Genomic DNA, 21244 nt, shown 5'->3' with positions numbered 1-21244 from the left:
TTGGGGTGAAAGTCCTTGATGAGTATATACAGAATCCCAAAGGGCAGTTCCGCCGTTAGTCGAACTTTTGAGTTATGGCGTGATGAATTTTTCACTGAAAACCCTGTAAGCCATCAGAAATTAGCGTTATATCTTTGTTCGCTGTTGGTTTGGCTTATTTTTGATATGACATGTCTGTATTGTCGCGTTTTGTCCTTTTTGCATTTACCCTGTTTTTGTTCAGAAAAAAACTGAATTGTCCTAATTTCAACTTCTATATCTCAATCACGGTAAAAACTACGAATATATCGTAAAAGGCAATCTTATAGAGAATTTTCATAGCTACAACATCTTTTTCGTTCTCATTTCAATAGGACTTGCGGTTTCCCAGCAAAATTGTGAAAACCTAAAAAACCCTTAAAAATGTCAACTTGAATCGCGATTTATTTAAAAAGCGCTCCTGCGATATTTTTAGTTTTTTGTTTTTTATATCTATGAACATTTAGTTTCAGAATCCACAAAAACTTTCCAGGTGTAAGCACCTTCCATTTAAATTTGATTCAAGAGCACCGTGACCGTTATATTGGTTTATACCAACAAGTGTTCCGATATAGTCCATCTTCGAACTTGTAACCGAACTAGTAACCAAACTTCTTCATAAAGGACTCGAAATATTATATTACGTTTAACTATGTTTGAAAGAAATTTTTGAAACAAGTTTTAGAGTTATCTTGCACAATACCCATTTTAGTATGTGCCGGGAGGGGTTTTGTAGCTTTTGGCCCATTATCTCAGGAAGTATTGACTTACTCCGGAAAAAATAGTAACGTTGTAAATGAGGCCGCTAGAACAACCCCCTGGAAAAAATTTAAATGATGCGAGAGAAACTCTTAAACTCCACTTTTTCCGAATTTTGTGTGGGATCTACCAGAAGGAGTGGACCGATATAGTCCATATTCTAACCAGATACATGACTGGATGAAATAATACGATGTGCAAAGTCTGTTCACAATCAGAAACTCCCTGCGAGAATTATCTTGTGGGTTTGGCATTTTGGTTGGTGCCGTCAGGGTTTCATGGAGTTTTTAGACTAATACCTAAGGAAGTATAGATTTGCGCAAGAAAAAAATTGTACCGTCGTAAAGGAAGCCCCAAGGACAACCTACTGAAAAAAAATTTCAAAACGATGAGAGAAGAGCTCTTATAATTCACTTTATCCGAATTTTGTGTGGGAGGTAGTATGGATTTGGATTGATATAGTCCATATTCGAACCCGATATATATCTGGACGGAATAGTACGATTTGCCATGTTTGGACTAAATTAATTGCTCCCTTCGAGAGTTATCGTTCACACCATTTTACAGAAAAAACAATAAACTTTTGTGGGGGAGGTACCCGAAGGAGTGGACTGATATGGCCCATCTTCGAACTTAAACTAAGTTTATCCGTTCGGGATTTATCGTGCGCACCAGCAAGCCAGACTGATAGACGGACAGACAGACAGGGGTCCAAACATACTTGGGGTCTAAAACCGTTATTTCGATGAGACACATTTTTGGTCGTATCAAAGTGTATATGAGGAAACGACAATTTTTTTTAGTTTTCCATCGAAAAAAAATTCAAAATTTTTTTTAAGATTTTTGGTACATGAATTGAGAAAAAAAATCCCATTTTCAAATCTGTTCGAGATACTAATTTCGGTTATTGCGCGCAAAAGTTATGGCGGTTTCAATTCTGATAATAAGAAAAAAATCTTAAAAAAATGTTAATAAATGGCGTCAAACGTACTATATGATTACTGAAGTCCCATAGCTTTAGTAAAACATTTATAAAAATGGTAGTTTGCAACTAATTTTAATAAAATTCAAGCTGTTTATCCATCCTAAAAATATTTAAAAAAAATTTCGTAATCTAAACACCGCGAAGATTCAAATGAAACCAAAACTTTACAAATCTGTTTAGCGGTTCCCATATTATAGCAAAAACAAAAAATATATTGAGCAAATTTAAAAAATATTTGTAAGAAAAAAAAATACTTTTTTAATTAATTATGTGAATTAGTTGAAGAAAATGTAGGAAAATAGGTCGGAGTTATTCATTTCTTATAGGTAAAATTCCCGAATACACACTAACATCTTGCGGAAGATACGGATAGCTGTCAAATAAATTTTGGGTTCCTTTAAATGCAGAATAAATTTGAAGGAAAACTGTATCGGGTAATATAATTTTTGAAATGCGTGTAAATCGCGAAATCCTCGAAATCACTTGATGCGGATGCGCTTTCCGGATACAACGAATTGTTTTCTTTTCATTTGTATACATTTACTTTGGCGTCTGCGATGAGCATCGTCTACAGTTTAGTGTGCAAAAACTGTATAACGGGTATAATTTTCACAAATTGCATACACTTTTTATGCGCATCCGATTTCACTATCAAGTGTGAAAAAATACATAGATCTAAACCTATTTCAATAAAATTCTACATCGTGGATGTAGGTAGCATCACACAGTATTTTTGGGATAAATCGGATACCGCTCCCACGCCACTACATTTTTCAAATCGCTGTTTTCGCACAAACGCGAGTGATGTGTCAGTTTCTTCATTGAAATGGAAACGATGTACATAAAACTCGAATTAGTCCGCGATATTTTCAAAAACATTTTTCTCAAGTATTTCCGCTGTTCTAGTGGATGGATTTTTGCGATCTATTATTTATATGATCCGGACCGACGAAAAACTAAAATATCGCGGGGGACCAGCACACTCAAAAAGATTTTGTAAATACTGTACCCAAAAAATAGGTTTTTTAGAAAAAATATCGCACTAAATTTTGGCCTTTGGCAGTAGATTACTCTGCTGTTGTGTGGGCTACATAGTCAATATACATATCAAATTATGCGTAAGCGCGAGTACTTTAATCCTATGATTGGTTTTTTGAAATACCCGAGAGCGCGTCCAAGTTAAATTAAAAATAAAAAAACACCTAAAACCGGCTTCAAAATGTCAGCATCCATAAAAGGTGGATGCAGTGGAAATTTTGAAAAGTGATACATTAGAAGTGTAATCTTCATATTGTATTCTTCTACTTTTACTTTGGACAGATTTTCGTTATTTGAATGGTTTAACCAGCAATCGAATAGCCATGTAAAAAACCACGATAGCATCAACGTGTGTTTTGACTATGTTTACTCATTTACGCGGTCATAACTTCCACGCAATTTAAATTTTATTGCTAAATTTTTGAGCTTTGTTCAAAAACACTTAATTTGATCCAGTAATAGTCATAGTTACTGTTAAACTAGAAAAGTTCGCGTATTATAATAGTGCAAACCTTGGCTTCATGGAAACTAATTTTTTTTGTCTTTTACTCATATACCCTTGACTTCGAAATTTTTATTTTTTATATATCACTTTGTGGATGAGTTTTTTATGGAATCACCATATATGGGAATTTTGTCAATGCTTAAAGGGCTGTACAGACAAACATTTTTTTCACCATTTGTTTTTTTTTTTTTAAAAAAAGCACTATGATCGGCCCATTCGTTTTCGAAATATCTTTGGCACTGACTTCAAAAATGTCATTTCAAAAAAAAAAACAAGTAAAAAAGTGTCAGTCGGCTTTGCCGACAGATAGATACCCTCAGCCAATGTGAAGCGAAACTTTCACCTCCGGACAGATCGAATGTATTTCAGGCCTCTTTAGAATTTTGTGGCCCTTTTTGGACATTTGAACGTGCCGACAAAAATGTGGATTAGGAATTAACTGCACTAAGACACAAATGTTGAACTTTTGTAGGGCAGGTACCCTTAGGGAGAACCGATATAGGCCATTTTAGAAGTTAAACTAAACTATTAGGAGATCCAAAGCATTTTAGTGACCTTTTTAAATATTGGGGAGAAGTACCGAAAGTTGTGGACCGGTATGGCCCATGAAACTAAGTTTGGATATAATATGACGAAGACCAAATGTTGGACCAAATCGGTTGAACAGTTCGAGAGTTATCGTGCTCTCCGACCGCCACATATGGTGACATAGGTGTTTTTTACACCTTTCGGGCTGTTTTCCCAAGAAAAAACTTTTATCGTCGTAATGGAGGTAGCGAATGCAAATTGCTTCAACAAAAATCAAAGTGATTCGAGAGCAGGTCTTAAAGTGAATTTTGTGTGAGAGGTACCAGAAGGAGTAGACAAATATAGTCCATATTCGAACCTGATCTATATCTGGTAGATATATTAGGATGTGCAAAGTATGGATTTCATCGGTCACTCCCTTTAAGAGTTATCGTGCGCAAAATTTTTCCGAACATTTCTGAAGTTTTGTGGGGGAGGTACCTGAAGAAGTGGACCGATATAGCTTATCTTCGAATTTAAACTATGTTTTAATAAAATATTACGAAGGCCAAATTTTGGACCGAATCGACGGATCCGTTGGAGGGTTATCTTGCGCTCCAACCTCTACACACGGTGTCATAGGGGCCTTTTGCAACTTTCAGGCTATTTTCTCAGGAAGTATGGACTTGCCCCTGATGAAACTTATACTGTCGTATAGGGGGCAGTAAATACAAGTTGCTGCAAAAAAATCAAAGCGATTCGAGAGCAGGTCCTAATCTGAACTTATCCGAAATTTTGTGTGGGAGGTAACCGATGGAGTGGACCGATTGAGTCCATATTGGAACCTCATCTTAGTCTGGTAGAAATTTCACGACGTGCAACGTATGGATCAAATCGGTTACTCTCTTCGAGAGTTATCGTGCGCACAAGTTTTGCGACAATTTTTGAACAATTGTGGGGGAGGTACCTGAAGGAGTGGACCTATATGGCCCATCTTCGAACTTAAATCAAATCTGGACAAAATATTTCGATACCCAAAATTTGAACCGAATCGATTGATCCGTTCGAGAGTTATCGTGCGCACCAGCCAGACAGACGGACAGACAGACAGACAGACGGACGGACATTGCTAGATCTACTCAAAATTGTCTGAAACGGATATCGTACAAACATACTTGGGGTCTAAAACCATTATTTCGATGAGGCACATTTTTGGTCGTATCAAAGTGTAAATACCCTCTTTAGCCTAAAGGCTGAGGGTATAAAAAAAAAAAAAAAACGCCTCTATACACAACGAGTTCTCCACTTTGAACGATCATATCTCATCCAATATTGCTCCGTCCGACTTGAATTTTGTTGCACATACTCTTTTTTTCGATTTTTTGAAAGTAATAAGTAGAGGTAACCCCTAAAATGAAAACTCATTAAAATATGATACAGGGAAATGAGGTTATATAAAAGCTATCACCCTAATTAATAATATAATGCAAGTTGAAAATGAAATTCGAAAATATTTTCTTAATGACAAAAAGAACGCCGGGATACCAGAGTGATGACCTCAACCTCATTTCGCTGCATCATACATCAATATATTATTATTACAATTAGATAAAATCTTAATCTGATCAAAAAACAAACCGTTATTTTCCCAAAAAATATTTATTAATTCATCAATAACTAGCGATAACAGCGTTTTTTCAATCCTCGAAACACTTTTGTTTAGATTTTTCTTGTATCCCCTCAATTGCAGGAAAACGCGTTCCTTTCAACGTGTCTTCAATTTTGGAAAGAGGAAAAAGTCAACCGGGACAAAGTACGGTGCATACGGTGGTTGAGGCAAGATACCGGATTTGTTTTTGTCCAAAAACTACCGCATCGATGTGTGAGCTGGTGCGTTATCATGGTTCAAAATCCATGATTGGTTTTTCCACAATTCCTTACGTTTCTGACGAATTGCTTTGAGCAAACGGCACATAACTTCAAGGACGACCTTGTGGCAAGAATCCATGATGCAACACGTCATTGCAGTCGAAGCAAACAGTGCGCAAAACCTTCACACTTGACCGAACTTAACGTCTTGGCTCTTCTGGATGTTTCCATTGGAATGATTTGGGCTTTGGTTTCAATGTCATAGCCGTACATCCAGGATTCGTCACCATTGATGACGTTTCTGAGATAATCTGGAATGACGTTGTGTTTGCTCAAAAATTTAGCAGTTTTGGAACAATCTTCGATGTCTTCGATGAGCCGAACATCCCAATTTCATCAACATCTTTGATAGTGATTCGACGATTATCCAAAATCATTTTCTTTACCGGTTGTTGACGTGCACGGCCGACCACCCAGCAAAATTATTCATTACAAAACCCCCTACTAACCCATTACTTTAACAAGGACATGTCGCGCGAAAATGTAGTTATTTTTTAAAAGGTACTTTAAAAGGTAGTTACTAAACGTCACGACTACTTATTTAGTAGGGGGTTTTGTAATGGATATTTTTGCTGGGGTGCCAACGTGGTGCAATGGTATGCACACCCGCCTTGCACGCTGAAGGTCGTGGGTTCGATTCCCCGGCCAGGCAAACATCAAAATTTTCAACGTTGGCAAAATACCCCTCAGTAATGTTGGCGACATTTCCTGAGTATTTCAGCCTTGTAAAACTTATCTACAAGTGGTGTCTTAAGACACGCCGTTCGGACTCGGCGATAAACAGTAGGTCCCATATCATTGAGCTAATATGAATCGGGGTGCACTCATTGATATGAGAGAAGTTTCCCTTGTCCCTTCTGGGATGTTTGTGGAACAATTATTATTATTATTATTTTGCTGGGCAGGACAGGTTATAGCACAATTGAACTTGAGTTCGGCTTATAGTAGACTATCCAAACGCCACAATCAACATTTCAAATGTCCTTGCGTATTTAATTTCATTTTTTATACCCTCAGCATTTATGCTAACGAGGGTATGTATGTATGTATATACATTTTCATACGGGCAAAATGTGCCTCATCGAAATCGTCCTGTTTGGACGAAATCCGTTTCAGACAATTTGGAGTGGATTTAGCAATGTCCGTTCGTCCGTCTGTCCATCTGTCTGACTGGTGCGCACGATAACTCTCGAATGGATGAACCGATTTGGTCCAAAATTTGGCTTTCGTAATATTTTGTCGAAACTTAGTTTAAGTTCGAAGATGGGTTATATCGGTCCAATCCTTCCGGTACCTCCCCACAAAAGTTCGGAAAATTTGTGTGCACTATAGCTCTTTAAGGGAGTAACCGATTTGGTGCATACTTTGCCCATCGTGAAATTTCTACCAGACTTAGATGAGGTTCTAGTTCTCAATCGGTCCACTCCTTCGGGTACCTCCCACACCCCTTCGGGTACCTCCCGCTTACAACGGTACATGTCTCATTAGGGGCAAGTCCATACTTCCTGAAGAAATAGACTGAAAGATGCAAAAAAACCTATGACACCGTGTGTAGTCGTTGGAGCGCAAGATAACTCTCGAACGGTTTGGTCCAAAATTTGGCCTTCGTAATATCTTGTCTAAACATAGTGTAAGTTCGAACATAAGCCATATCGGTCCGCTCCTTCAGGTACCTCCCCCCACACAAGTTTAAAAATGTTCGGAAAAATTGTTTGCACGATAACTCTTGAAGGGAGTGACCGATTTGGTCCATACTTTACACATCCTAATATATCTACCAGATATATATCAGGTTCGAATATGGACTATGTTTGTCCACTCCTTCGGGTACCTATCACACAAAATTACGGATAAGTTCACTTTAAGACCTGCTCTCGAATCACTTTGATTTTTTGTGAAGCAACTTGCATTCGCTGCCTCAATTACGACATTAATAGTTTTTTCAGGACAAGTCCATACTTCTTGAGAAAACAGCCCGAAAGGTGTAAAAAAGCCCTATGGCACCATATGTAGTGACTGGTCCATAAGTTATACGATGACCCACTGAAATGAGTAGTAGGCGCGATATCTATGGAAAATATATAACTCCCAAAATAAGATCCAATTCCATAATGGACAATGTCCTATGTCCATTCCTTTAAGTACCTCTTCTGCAACACTTTTGAACTTTAATCCTTATCCATATTATCGTCGGCAAGTTCAAATATCCAAAAAAGGCCACAAAATAATGAAAAGACCATAAACACATTCGATCTAACTGTAAGTGAAAGTTTCAATTCGCATAGGCTGAGGGTATATCTCTGTCGGCAAAGCCGACTGATACTTTTTTACTTGTTCTAATAGTAAACAATTGAAGAGGACACCAAAACACGACTAACCTTTTTATCTGTCAAAAACAATTTGATAATCCAAAATGGCGATATACGAACATACGTAACTCACGAACGGTGAAAATAAAAATTATTAAATGATTAGACTCGTACATACATATAAGCGTTTAAACACCCCAGCTTGTTTAGCTATAATTCATAAGTTCGTATGTTTAATCCTATCTGGAAGCAGTCAAAATGTGTCATGAAATTTAACATAAATTTACCTCAACAATATTAAACAAATAAAATATTTTTGCTTTTACCTTATTTGTGAACTTTGTTGGTCATAGAATTAATACTTATTTAGTGCGACATGCCCTTGTTGAAGTAATAACCCATTATATGGTAATGGGAGTCCATGCTGGGTAATTGTGAAACTTTGTGTAAGTTGTGAAGTAGGGTGCCACTTTGTAAGCCCCATCCCAACTATAAATTCAGCTTACTTGCTTAAAAGTCACACTATTTTTTTCTTAGTGTATTAAATAATATTTTTGGGAACTTAATTTGTCTTTAAAAATACATATGGGGATTTCTGAGTGAAATCGGACACTTTTTCAAGATGAGGTTTTTGATTTCCTTTATTTTTTGCTGTGGCGATGCTGCTGATTAACAAAACATTTTAGTATATTTTCAAATTTTTTTTGACTAACGGTTCCAGAGATATCGCGCCTTGAAAAAGTCAAATTCTGTGAAAACTACATGCAAAGAAATACTCATAACTTCTTTAATATTGGTCCAAATGGGACCATCTTTTTTTTTGATTTGTTTGTTTTTTTATCAGCTATCGAAAGAAAAATTTAAAGGAAAAATGCACAGTGGGCTTCAATGCAATTTTCGGGATTTAATATTTAAAATCAATTTTTAAACATGATTGCACCCTTCGATTTTTTCAAAAAAATTTTATGTTGAACTACGATCAATTACAAAAATTTTAAGCCCTATGTGGTAATGGGATTCGGACGATTACTATTTTTTCTGAATTTTTTAAAATTTTTCAATATTGTTTTTCCTTTATACCTTCGTCCAAAATTTATTATTTTATTAAAAAAATTAAAAATTTCATTTCTAAATATTTGTTTTGATTTTATATTTATGAATTTATCTCAAACATCTTAAAAACTGCGTCATTTTTCGATTTTGAAAATGCATCAGCGAAAATTCCATTAAAGTCCACTGTGGATTTTTTTTCTATTTTTTATGATAAATATATAATATATAATGATAAATTTGTACTCTTAGCTTCAAAAATACAGGAAATACAAATTTTGGACAAAGGTATTAAGGAAAAATTGTATTGACAAATTTTAAAAAATTCAGAAAAAATAGTAATCGTCCGAATCCCATTACCACATAGGGCTTAAAATTTTTGTAATTGAACGTAGTTTAACATAATTTTTTTTTGAAAAAATCGAAGGGTGCAATCATGTTTAAAAATTGATTTTAAATATTAAATCCCGAAAATTGCACTGAAGCCCACTGTGCACTTTCCTTTTAAATATTTCTTTCGATAGCTGATAAAAAAACAAACAAATCAAAAAAAAGATGGTCCCATTTGGACCAATATTAAAGATGTTATGAGTATTTATTTGAACATAGTTATTTAAAAATGCGATAACTTCAATAGGCGATAGCTCTGTACCGTTGGTCAAAAAATAATTTTAAAATATACTAAAATGTTCTGTTGGTTAGGAGCATAAATTGAACCAAAAACAATTAAAATCAAAAATTACTTTTCTCCGAACTGTCCGATTTCACTTGGAATTCCCCATATATTCTCTCGAATACACACAAATGTGTATTGTGTGTGTGTTTGTATATAGAATACAACAACTAGAGCAATTTTGAAGGTCATTAAAAGCAACAGACAGAGTATCTGTTCTCTATCAACAACAACATGTTTTTGACAATTCCAAAAATTCTTATTACTGAAAAACTTTAAAGAAAATTCAATCAACAAATTATTATTAAATTTCGCAACAACAAAAACAAACGAATGTTCTTATTACTTGAGGGGGGTTCTCCAACATTTAGCTTGAAAAGCAAAAACCGACATAAAGTAGACGATAAAATATTTAGGTGGGTCAATAGAATATATTGATATTTAAAGCAATTACATTAGATGGGAGTGGCACCATGGTGAAGTAGTAGGAATGAACGACTTGCCCACAGTAACAGGAGTTCTAGGCTCCGACAAGACAACATCAACATTATCAAGGCTGTTAAAACTCCCACCATAATGCAATTTTGCATTTCATGAGTATGAGAAGATATGTAAAATTTCTTAAAAAATTATTTTGAACATAGTGTTCGACACGCCAATCAGTCTCGGCACCAAGAAGTTGGCAACAACGCGTTGGGCTAAAAATAAAATCAGAATTCACACATTGATGAGCAAAGCATTTATTACCGCTTCTACGATGTTTAAAGGAAATATTTGTTAGCTTATTGCGGACAATCGCCCAGTTAACAATAATGTAGTCAAATCTGAAAAAATATCGTATACACCTTATTATACCCCCAGTCTGATACACTTATACCGCATAAAAGTGACTGGGGGTACTCCCAGAAAAGTTTAAATTTTTGCGCTATTATGGTGCGTACTTCGAGAGTTACGAAGTGAGTAACCAATTTGTTGTATTTTGTTCGAAAATGGTCCATGTCGGGTACCTCCCTCACAAAAGTTCAACGTGTTTGTTTACGTGCAGTAGTTTAAGGTCTGTTCGGGGATCCTTTTGAAATGTTCACCGAAATGACTTCTTCTGGTCTTGTTTACAGTGCACGGTGCTCTTGAATCAAATTTAAATGAAAGGTGCTTACACCTGGGAAGTTTTTGCGGATTCTGAAACTACAATGTTCATAGATGAGAAAAATCAAAAAACAAAAAAATCGCCGGAGCGCTTTTTAAATAAATCGCGATTCAAGTTGACATTTTTATGGGTTGTTTAGGTTTTCACGATTTTGCTTAGAAATCGCAAGTCCTGTCTAAATGAGACTGAAGAAAATGTTGTGGCTATGAAAATTCTCTACAAGATTGACATTCACGTTATTTTCGTAGGTTTTACCATTTTTGAGATATTGAAGTTCAAATTGGGACAATGCACTGACTGTATCGCCCCCTTATAAAACAATGTAATGAAGGGGGCGCCTTAACTAAGTTTTAATGAAAACCGCTTACACTGGGGAAGTTTTTGTGAATTCTGAAACAGCAATGTTCATAGATGAGAAAAATCCAAAAACAAGAAAAAATCGCTGTAGGGATTTTGAAATAAATCGCGGTCAAAATTCACATTTTTAGATGCTTTTTAGGTTTTCACTATTTTGCTTGGAAACCGCAAGTCCAATCGAAATGGAGCTAAGGACAATTTTGTAGCTGTGAACATTCTCTACAGGATTGACGCTTATGATTTGTTCTCAGGCTGTACCATTTTTGAGATAAAGAAGCTCAGTTTACATTTTTAGGTTTTGTTTGTTTGGATTTCGCGATTTTGCTTGAATACGGCAAGTCTTATCGGCATGGGACCTGAGAAAATCTTATAGCTGTGAAAATTCTCTACAAGACTGGCTTATGTAATTTTTCCTAGGTTGTACCATTTTTTTAGATATACAAGTTTAAGTTGGGAAATTGCAGTCTTGACATTGTTTTATAAGGAGAGGATACAGAATTGAATTGAATTTGTATTGTACCAATTTCAATTTTATATCTCAAAAGTTGTAGAACCTACGAAAATATCATTAAGGTCAATCTTGTAGAGAATTTTGACAGCTACAACATTTTCTTTATTCCCATTTTGATGGGACTTGCGGTTTCCAAGCAAAATCGCAAAAATCTAACCAACCCCTAAAAATGTCAACTTGAATCGCGATTTATTTAGAAAGCGCTCCGGCGATTTTTTTTGTTTTTTGATTTTTCTCATCTATGAACATTGTAGTTTCAGAATCCGCGAAAATTTCCCAGGTGTAAGCACCTTCCATTTAAATTTGATTCAAGAGCACCGTGAGTGACATTATGTTTTTCATGGGCAAGTCCGTCCTTCCTAATATAATGGCCCAAAAGCTCTTAATTATACGGTGACTAACTGTAGTGAATGGTGGGCGCCCTGTCTATCGAAAGGAAAGACACCCAAAACAATGGACAATGGGCGATGTTGCAGATGCCATCCGAAACACGAAATCATCCAAATTGTTGGTACCACACCCAATATCGATGGTTATGCTTACAGAACCGGATAAACCCGGAGTTGAGTATTTAATAAGTGTCCTCAACCTATCGTTAGCCACCCATATTGTACCAGAAGCCTGAAAAGATGGCAGGGTGGTCCAGCTGCTGAAGTCTGGTAAGGATGCCAGTAGAGGTGAATCGTACAGGCCGATTTCACTCCTCTAGGTAGTAGCAAAGATCCTAGAGGCCTACTCCTCCCCACGATGAGAAGCTGTTTTCCAGTTGGATTTCGGAAAATGCATAGTACTACAACAGCATTAGTAGAGGACTGAACCAGAACAGGCCGTGCGACCGAACAGTCATGGTGGCTTTTGACCTACTGAAAGCCTTCGATATCGTCAACCATGCCAAGATGTTTGAGTATATAGAGAAGACTACTTTCCAACAGTGTTTGGAACGTTGGGTGCTCAACTATATGTGCAGACGAAGTTCGTTTGTGGAATTCAGAAACAAGAAGTCCAAACCCCGTAGAGAGAAACAAGGAATTTCCCAAGGAGGGGTAATATCACCGGAACTGTTTAACCTCTACCTCCCTCCAGACGGCATGGAGATCGTAATGTATGCGAATGATTGTACGATCTTGGCGTCGGGTCCTACCGTCGATGACTTATGTGATAGTGCAGTTCTTCCATCTGAGGAATATGAAAATATCCGTCGCTGAATCCACTGTCGCACTGTTCACCACTTGAACGGCTGAAGTGAGGATCCCACTGAACATATTGGTCGATGGTGCACTGATTCCAACCACTAACTAACACAAAATATTTGGTTTAACGATAGCATGTTTAAATCGTCAGCGCAAGCCACAGCTATTTCCAGAGCTCCGGTTTTCTCGTTTTTACTCGCAAGTGAAAAGTACTCGCGAGTGGGAGTACTCGAAGAGTGCAAGAAAAAAGTCCGATTTGCTCGTTTTTAATCGCGTGTGAAAAGCACCTGTGAGTGGGAGTACTCGAAGAGTACGAGTTTTAAATGAAGTCTACATCCACACTTTTGTTTAATTTGCAGCACTCGCGAGTACTCCTGGTTTAAAAATAAGAGTGGGAGTGAAAATACGAGATAGAGTACGAGTTTACTCGAAGAGTAAAGAACAACTTGCTCTTGCTCTTTCCATATTCAGTCCACAGGAACATCAGCACCTTTTTGCTACTACACACGCAACAACACACAAACAGCAAAAAATATTTAGAAAATTTTGTCTTTTAAGGCAAAGGACGTGAGTTCAAACCCCAGCCTGGCTCTGCTGATTTTTTTATTTGTATTTTGAAAATTTTGCCTTTTTAGGCGAAGATAATTTTTAGTATTAATTTTTAATTAATTTCTCGTTGGAATCGAGCTATTCCTTTTTCACTTGCATTATTGATTGATCATCAAGCTCGATTCCAACGAGAAATTAATTAAAAACAAGTAAGAAAGGCGTTAAGTTCGGCCGGGCCGAACTTGTTGTATTGAAGTAAAATGGAATAATTTGTTTCCTTTCGTGTATGGAGAAGACTTAATACTAAATTTCAGCAATTTCGGTAAAACAATGTGTGGCACCATTCTATGGGGGCTATTTCAAAACGTCGATCTATACCGACAAATTTCGGACGGAAAGTTTTTAGGCTCAAAGAAGACTAACCCCCAGTTTTTGTAACAAATTTTATTGTTCTCACACGAATTGTCAAATTTTGTAGATCGATTTACTCGCCTTAGCGCAAATGTGAAACGCTGATTTTTGAATGAGAAATTCTTAACTATGTACAGAACGTGTCTACGAAGAACTAGGTCTGTATGTCATCTAGGGGCTGAGCTATAGATGCCCAAATTATTACGAATATAGACGAACGAACAAAAATAGTTACAAAAACAGGGGGTAAATACCAAATTTCCTATATTTCGGTAAGAGAATGTGCCTAAAACTTAAAAAATAACGAAAATCAAGAAGTACCTTTTATGGGGATATAGGAAGACGTGGACCTATACTGATAATATTCTTCTGTAATATTTTATAACTCTTGGAAGACGAAATAATGAATTTCCGCCATTTCGGTTGGATATTGACGTCACAATCTTCAGTATTACGAAAGTCGGGAGGTACCGTTCTATGGGGGCTATATCGAAACGTGGACCTATACCGACGAATTTTAGCAGAAATGGGGCAATATGAAAGCGTGGACATGTACAGGCATATTTCTGGCGAACAGTTTTATATCACATTGAAAACTAAATACCAAATTTCAGCCATTTTGGTGGAATATTGAAGACACAACCTTCAAAATACGAAAAATCGGGAGGTACCTTTTCATTGAGGCTATATGAAGGCGTGGACCTATACCGACAAATTTAAAGAGAAAGTTGAGTACCCCAACTAAGTCTAAATACCACATTTCAGCCATTTCGGTGGAATATTGAGGCCACAACGTTCAAATTACGGAAAATAGGGAGGTACCGTTCTATGGGGGCTATATGAAGGCATGTACCTCTGGGGGAAAGTTTTATACCACCAACGTAGACTAAGTACCAAATTTCAGCCATTTCGTGTGATAATGAATCTAAAACCTTCAAAATACCGAAAATCGGGAGGTACCGTTCTATGGGGGCTATATGAAGGTGTGGACCGATACCGACGAAATTCGGGGGAACGTTTTATACCCCTAAAGAAGACTACGTACCAAATTTCAGCCATTTTGGTAGGATAATGAAGCTAAAACCTCAAAAATACCGAAAATCGGGAGGTACCGTTCTATGGGGGCTATATGAAGGTGCGGACTGACACCGACAAAATTTTGGGGGAAAGTTTTATACCCCTAAAGAAGACTACGTACCAAATTTCAGCCATTTTGTTAGGATAATGAAGCTAAAACCTTACAAATACCGAAAATCGGGAGGTACCGTTCTATGAGGGCTATATCAAAACGTGGACCGATATATCCCATTTTCAATACCAACCATCCTGCAAGTAATAAAAACTTCTGCACCAAATTTTGACTCTCTATCTTTAAAATTGCGAGCTGTATCTTGATTTCAACAGACAGACGGACGGACTGACGGACGGACGGACATGGTCAAATCGACATAGAATTTTATGCTGATAAATATTATATATACTTTATAGGGTCTCCGACGAATATTTCGATGTGTTACAAACGGAATGACAAATTTAATTATACCCTCCATATGGTGGAGGGTATAATTAATACTAAAAATGATCTTCGCCTAAAAGGGCAAAATTTTCAAAATAAAAATAAAAAAATCAACTGAGCCAGGCTGGGGTTTGAACCCACGTCCTTGAAAAACACAGGAAAAAAAATGCTGTCACGGCGTGTTAGCGTTCAGAGGCAAACTCAATACTTTCAAAGGCAGCGCTAAATGTATGTCATGAAAGCGCAACTAAATGGGAAAATCCCCATTGTTGTTGTAAAAAAACAAAACAAAATGCATTTGAAAGAAGACAAGTTCGAGGACAGCGAAGCCGCTCCACATCCGATATGTCTGAGGAGACTTTACCAAAGTCGAAACATGTCATGTCACATAGTAGTGGGTGTGTGGGTTCGAGTCGTCGTCGGCTTTCCTTTTTCACTTGCATTATTGATTGATCATCAAGCTCGATTTCAACGAGAAATTAATTAAAAATTAAAAAAATATATTTTTACTCGATTTTACTCTTCGAGCAAACTCGTACTCTATTTCGAGCATTTTCACTCCCACTCGTTTTTTTTTTCTTGCAAAACTCGTACTCTTCAAGTGCTAGTACTCGCAAACACTATTCACTCGCGAGTAACAACGAGCAAGTCTGAAATATGCTTCGCGCGAGTACTCCCGCTCGAACTCGCTCGAATTTCACTCGCGAGTAGAATTCGAGCGAGTATTTAAGAGCTCTGGCTATTTCCGATAATATCAAAAGTAGGAACAAGGTCCTTAAGTCGCTGGCCGGCAGCACTTGGGTTGTTGACAAAGAAACCTTGTTGACTTCTTACAAAGCAATAGGCCGGTCTGTGGTAAGCTATGCGGCGCCATCGTGGTATGCAAATGTTAGCGCTACGCAGTGGAGGAATAGTTAAACCTGCCAGAATGCCGCCCTAAGGACTGGGTGAGGGGCCTCCCCAAGACACCTGTAGACCATCTTCATGAGGTGACGAAGGTTTTAACGGTGCATAGCACAACAGAATGTTGTCGATGCAGTAGCTGCTTGGGTGTTATCGCAGTGAGCATCCTTGTCGCGATTTAATGGAAAGACTTCTCCCACCCAGGCTAGTCGTGATGTAGATAGAGAGAGGTCCAAAGGTATAAAAGAGAAACTCTAGACTAGTTACGGGCTTCTTTGCAAAGAAGTATAGTGAGGGCGCCCACTGAGTTGTTTTTGCATTTGCTTCGCTCTCTCACTTACAGTGTAAGTGAATGAAAACAAACAATAAACATCATGTGGTTGTTGTTTTCTTCACCCATACATACACACATACTAGAACATTGATGGAAATTCTTGGGCGAAGCTGCTCTAGACTTACGATCCTATCAAGCAGGTATTTGCACTGACATGGTTGCACAAGCAGTACAGAGATAAGTGTGAATGCCGTACTTGAGGACCACCTCCCATCCATCGCAGCAGGTAAGGCAAACCCGAGTGGTTTTAGCCCTGGTAAGATCCGGACGATGTAGCAGGCCCGAATTGATGCCACGATACCTACTGCAATGTTCATAGATGCGAAAAATAAAAAAAAAAAAACAAAAAAAAAACGCTAAAGCGCTTTTTAAATAAATCGCGATTCAAGTTGTCATTTTAGGTTTATTTTAAGGTTTTCACGATTTTGCTTCGAAACCGTAAGTCCTATCGAAAGGGAACAAAAGAAAATGTTGTAGCTATGAAATTTTTCTACAAGATTGTCCTTTATGATAATTTCACAGGTTTTACCGCTATTGAGATATAGAAGTTCAAATTGGGACAATGTATTGACTGTATCGCCTCCTTATAAAACAATGTCATGACTGCAATTTCCCAACTGAAATTTATAAATCTCGAAAACGGTACAACCTAAGAAAAAATTACGAAAGCCAGTCTTGTAGAGAATTTTCAAACCCAAAGATTCCCTCTAGTCCCATTTCGATAAGACTTATCGTTTTCTAACAAATCGTGAAACATAACAAAAAACCTGAAAATGAGACTTGAACATCTATATATCTCAAAAATGGTAAAACATAGAAACAAATCATAACGGTAAATCCTTTAACAAATTTTCACCGCTTTTGTAGTGAATTTTCATAGCTACACCATTGTCTTTAGTTCCCTTTCGATAGGACTTGCGGTTTCCAAGCAAAATCGCAAAAACCTTAAATAAACCTAAAAACGTGAATTTTGACCGCGATTTATTTAAAAATCGTTCCAGCTATTTTTTCTAGTTTTTGGATTTTTCTCACCTATGAACATTACTGTTTCAAAATCCACAAAAACTTCCCAGGTGTAAGCTATTTCACTTAAAGTTAGTTAAGGCGCGCCATGTATGACATTGGTTTATAAGGTAGCGAAACAGTCAATGCATTGTCCCAATTTGAACGGTAAGACCTACTAAATTATTATAAAGGTCAAAGCTATTATATTTTTTTGTTAGTCCCATTTCGATAGGACTTGCGGTTTCCAAGCAAAATCGTGAAAACCTATAAAACCCTTAAAAATGTCACCCTGAATCACGATTTATTTAAAAAGCGCTCCGGCGATTTTTTTTTGTTTTTTGATTTTTCTCATCTATGAACATTGTAGATTCAGAATCCGCAAAAATATATTTCCTTCGGAAAATGATTTTAAAAAGTGAAATACATACTTTAAAATCAATATTTTAAAACTTTGAAAACCTATTAGAATCACTTAATTATGGCCGACTATGTGATACCCTACACCACTACCCCTGTGCATAAGCTTTTGACTGTTAAAATCCAACATATTAAAATTGGGATAGCTTAGCGCCTTTGCTCTGAATGGCTTCATCAATACAGGTCAATTTTGTTGAAACGCATTTAAGTTCATCGTCAGTACAACTCAAATAAAAAAATGGGAAAGTGAGATGTACGTCAACCATCAATAGGTTTCTTTCTCTGTGATACCCCCATCAACCCCCAAAATTTCGTGAGGAACCGATCAAAATTCCAACCTGTAGTTTGATTGCACAAAAAAAAAATGGAAAAAGGGATGCATTACCGACTATTGCGATATCTCTGTTGTTTGACCACCTATGACAACCTACTACACATCGTTGTAAAGGTGATATATTCTACTTTCATTAGCAGGTTTTACTTTTGATATACCCATTATAGAAGCTGAGATATTTGCTTTGAAATAAAATGTGGACTTTTTCTCCAACTAAGTTTTTTTCACATTCCGACCTCTGAATAATATCCGACCATTACCAAAATCAAAATCAATCTGTGGTACCCCCATTAACACCCAAAATTTCGCGAAGATCCAATCAAAATTGTGACGTGTATCGTGATTGCAAACAAATTTAAAATGGGATGTATTACCGACTATTGCGATATCTCCGTTATTTGGCCACCTACGCCAACCTGCTTTACATCATTGTATGATGGGATTTTCTTATTTCATAGTCAGACTTTGCTTTTGGAAGGTCCCCAACAAAAGCTGTCATATTCGTCATTATTATTAAAATCGCAAAAATGAAAACTTGGGTCTTATTTGCGAATATTCTGATATATTCGTTGTTTGACCACCTACGACTGCCTACTTTACATCGTTAGAAAGGTGATATTTTCTACTTTCATTGTCAGGTTTTGCATTTGGTATACCCCTTATAGAAAGTGAGATATTCGCTTTGGAAACAAACGTTGATTTTTTTCTCCGAATACGTTTTTTGTCATACCGACCCCTAAATGTTATCCGACCATCACCAAAATCCATAGGCTTCTTTCTCTCCGGGACCCCACCAACACCCAAAATTTGGTGACGATCCTATCAAAATTGCGACCTGTAGTGGGATTCAGTAACTCATTTTTACTGTTACCGAAAAAAATCGGTAAAATTAAATCGCAAAATTATGACTAAAAACATAAAGAAAAGGTGGCATCACTGTTTGTGTCGGTAGAGGCTAGCGACTACTTTTTATCCATCGTTAACTTACCGAAAAATTTAGTTAATTATCGAAATTATAAGCATTTTAATTTTACCGACAATTACCGATAACAGCAGAAATGAGTTACAGAATCCCACTACTGTAGCGTGATTTAAAGTTTAGGTGGATAGATGGACGGACGGACACACATAGCCAGATCGACTAAGCTCGTCGAGAAATTCATATTGGTATATATAAGTATGGGTCTACGACCAGTATTTCGATGCGTTACAAAGAAGAAGAATATTCACTTCTAATGTAGACAATGTGGTCCATTCTTTCAGGTACCATCTACGCATGACTTTGGAGCTTTAATTCAAATCCATCTTTTTGACGGTAAGCTCACACGCCCAAAACGGGCCCCAAAATTCTGAAAACTGATACCTTTTTACTTTGATATTTGTAATGAATGCCTTAAATAAATCGAGTTTTTTGTTATTTTTAGAGCTAATTCGAAAAAAAAATAACAATAGCAACATTATTGCAAAATTGTACCGCTGCTATTATTTTGTAAGTCACTGTAGTGTCATACCACTTGATAGTTCATTTACCCCTTCTAATATTCAGCCATCAAACATTTGCAAAATTTGGAAAATGAATAAACAAACTTTTAGTGTTTTTTCGTTTTCCTTACGAAAAGCCAAATACGTTTTGAGTGAAAAGAAAAATATACAGCAGGTCTACGTCATCACACACAAAAACCATTGGTGTTGACGAACACACCCACTTTTCCCCCCACCCACCACCACAAAAATATTTATAATCTTTGCTAAATAAAAATATCTATTTTAATGGAATTAGAATAGAGGCGAATTTTCTTAACACGCTCATAGTCCACGAATATTTCGTGCCACGAATTGGTGCGGTCAAATAGACGCTCTGCGTTTGGTTCCATCATAATTTGCCACTGTTTTAGTTTTCGTCTTCATTTGTCTAGTGTCGATATTTTGTTTGTTGATGCGGTGCCGTGCTAAAGAAAATACTTCGCAACTGTGCAAAACGAAAAGAAAAATGTTTTCGATAAAGTACTTGAGGATGCCAATTTTCAATGTTTATTTTCTTATGCCTATCAATTGAAAATTTCAAACAAAATAACAACAATAAAAAATAAAATTAATTGCAAAAAAGAGTGCCAAGGAAGAGAATTATAAAAACAAAGTAATTTTTTTTCGAAATTTAACAAGGCGAATTAGGGCTTTCAAATAAATAACGGGAAACTGGAAAAAAGTGATTAAGTTCTTCCCTTAACGAACAAAAGCCATTAAAAGTAGAAAGAAAAGGAAAAACAGAGAAAACGTTAAAAACACAACAAAAAAACTTAAGACATCGTAATATTTACAACATCGGCACATTTTGTGGGTGTGTGCGTTTTGTGTGTGTGTGACATGCTGGTGTTTGTCTTAGTGCGTGTGTTAAATTTATGCCAACTTTTAGCAGAGTTAAACTTTAATTAAACCATCGCCGTTACTGTCAGCTTCTTTTGACATTGTCAAACCAAAGTTCCATTTTGTCTTCCAAATATTGTTCGTTCACGCACACACACAGATTTCCGACAATAACTGCACGCAATATGACTGATCCGAAACACCAACAATATCAGCCGTTGGTTTCCGTTATTACGGAACCCTCAAGCACTGCTTCAACACCTCTTATACAGGAGCAAATGTCAGCAGGTATGATTAACGCTTTCGTTTCGTATTAATTTGAGTGTTGTTATCGTAATTATTGTTGTTCATCTGGGTGAATATGTATATGAGGAAATTGTTTCCTAGAGCACTAAAGTATAAGTAGCTTAGAATATGTGGTAAAATTTACATG

At 36.7% G+C, this 21244-nt stretch overlaps 1 protein-coding gene and 1 long non-coding RNA gene across 11 annotated transcripts in view; one reads left to right on the top strand and one right to left on the bottom strand.

The window, feature by feature from the left end:
• Nucleotides 1–21244, top strand: part of LOC141398634 (voltage-gated potassium channel subunit beta-2-like) — a 726071-nt gene that overhangs the window by 207355 nt on the left and 497472 nt on the right. For 3 of the 10 annotated variants that reach the window (XM_073976099.1, XM_073976101.1, XM_073976098.1), the window contains exon 1: nt 20252–21099. The exons of the other annotated variants lie outside the window; for them this stretch is intronic. In XM_073976099.1, the coding sequence (XP_073832200.1) occupies nt 20997–21099 (103 nt within the window). In that variant the 5' untranslated portion in view covers nt 20252–20996. Of the gene's footprint in view, nt 1–20251; nt 21100–21244 lie in introns of those variants that run through there. 10 annotated transcript variants of the gene reach the window in all.
• LOC141398638 (uncharacterized) overlaps nt 1–21244 on the bottom strand; it is a 188316-nt gene that overhangs the window by 142474 nt on the left and 24598 nt on the right. The gene's annotated exons all lie outside the window — the stretch shown is intronic.

Source organism: Musca autumnalis, unplaced genomic scaffold (genome assembly GCF_047663935.1).
Source record: "Musca autumnalis isolate F117 unplaced genomic scaffold, ASM4766393v1 scaffold_3, whole genome shotgun sequence".
Taxonomy (NCBI): domain Eukaryota; kingdom Metazoa; phylum Arthropoda; class Insecta; order Diptera; family Muscidae; genus Musca; species Musca autumnalis.
The sequence above is the reverse complement of the archived record's forward strand: the minus strand, read 5'-3'. Positions and strand labels throughout refer to the sequence as shown.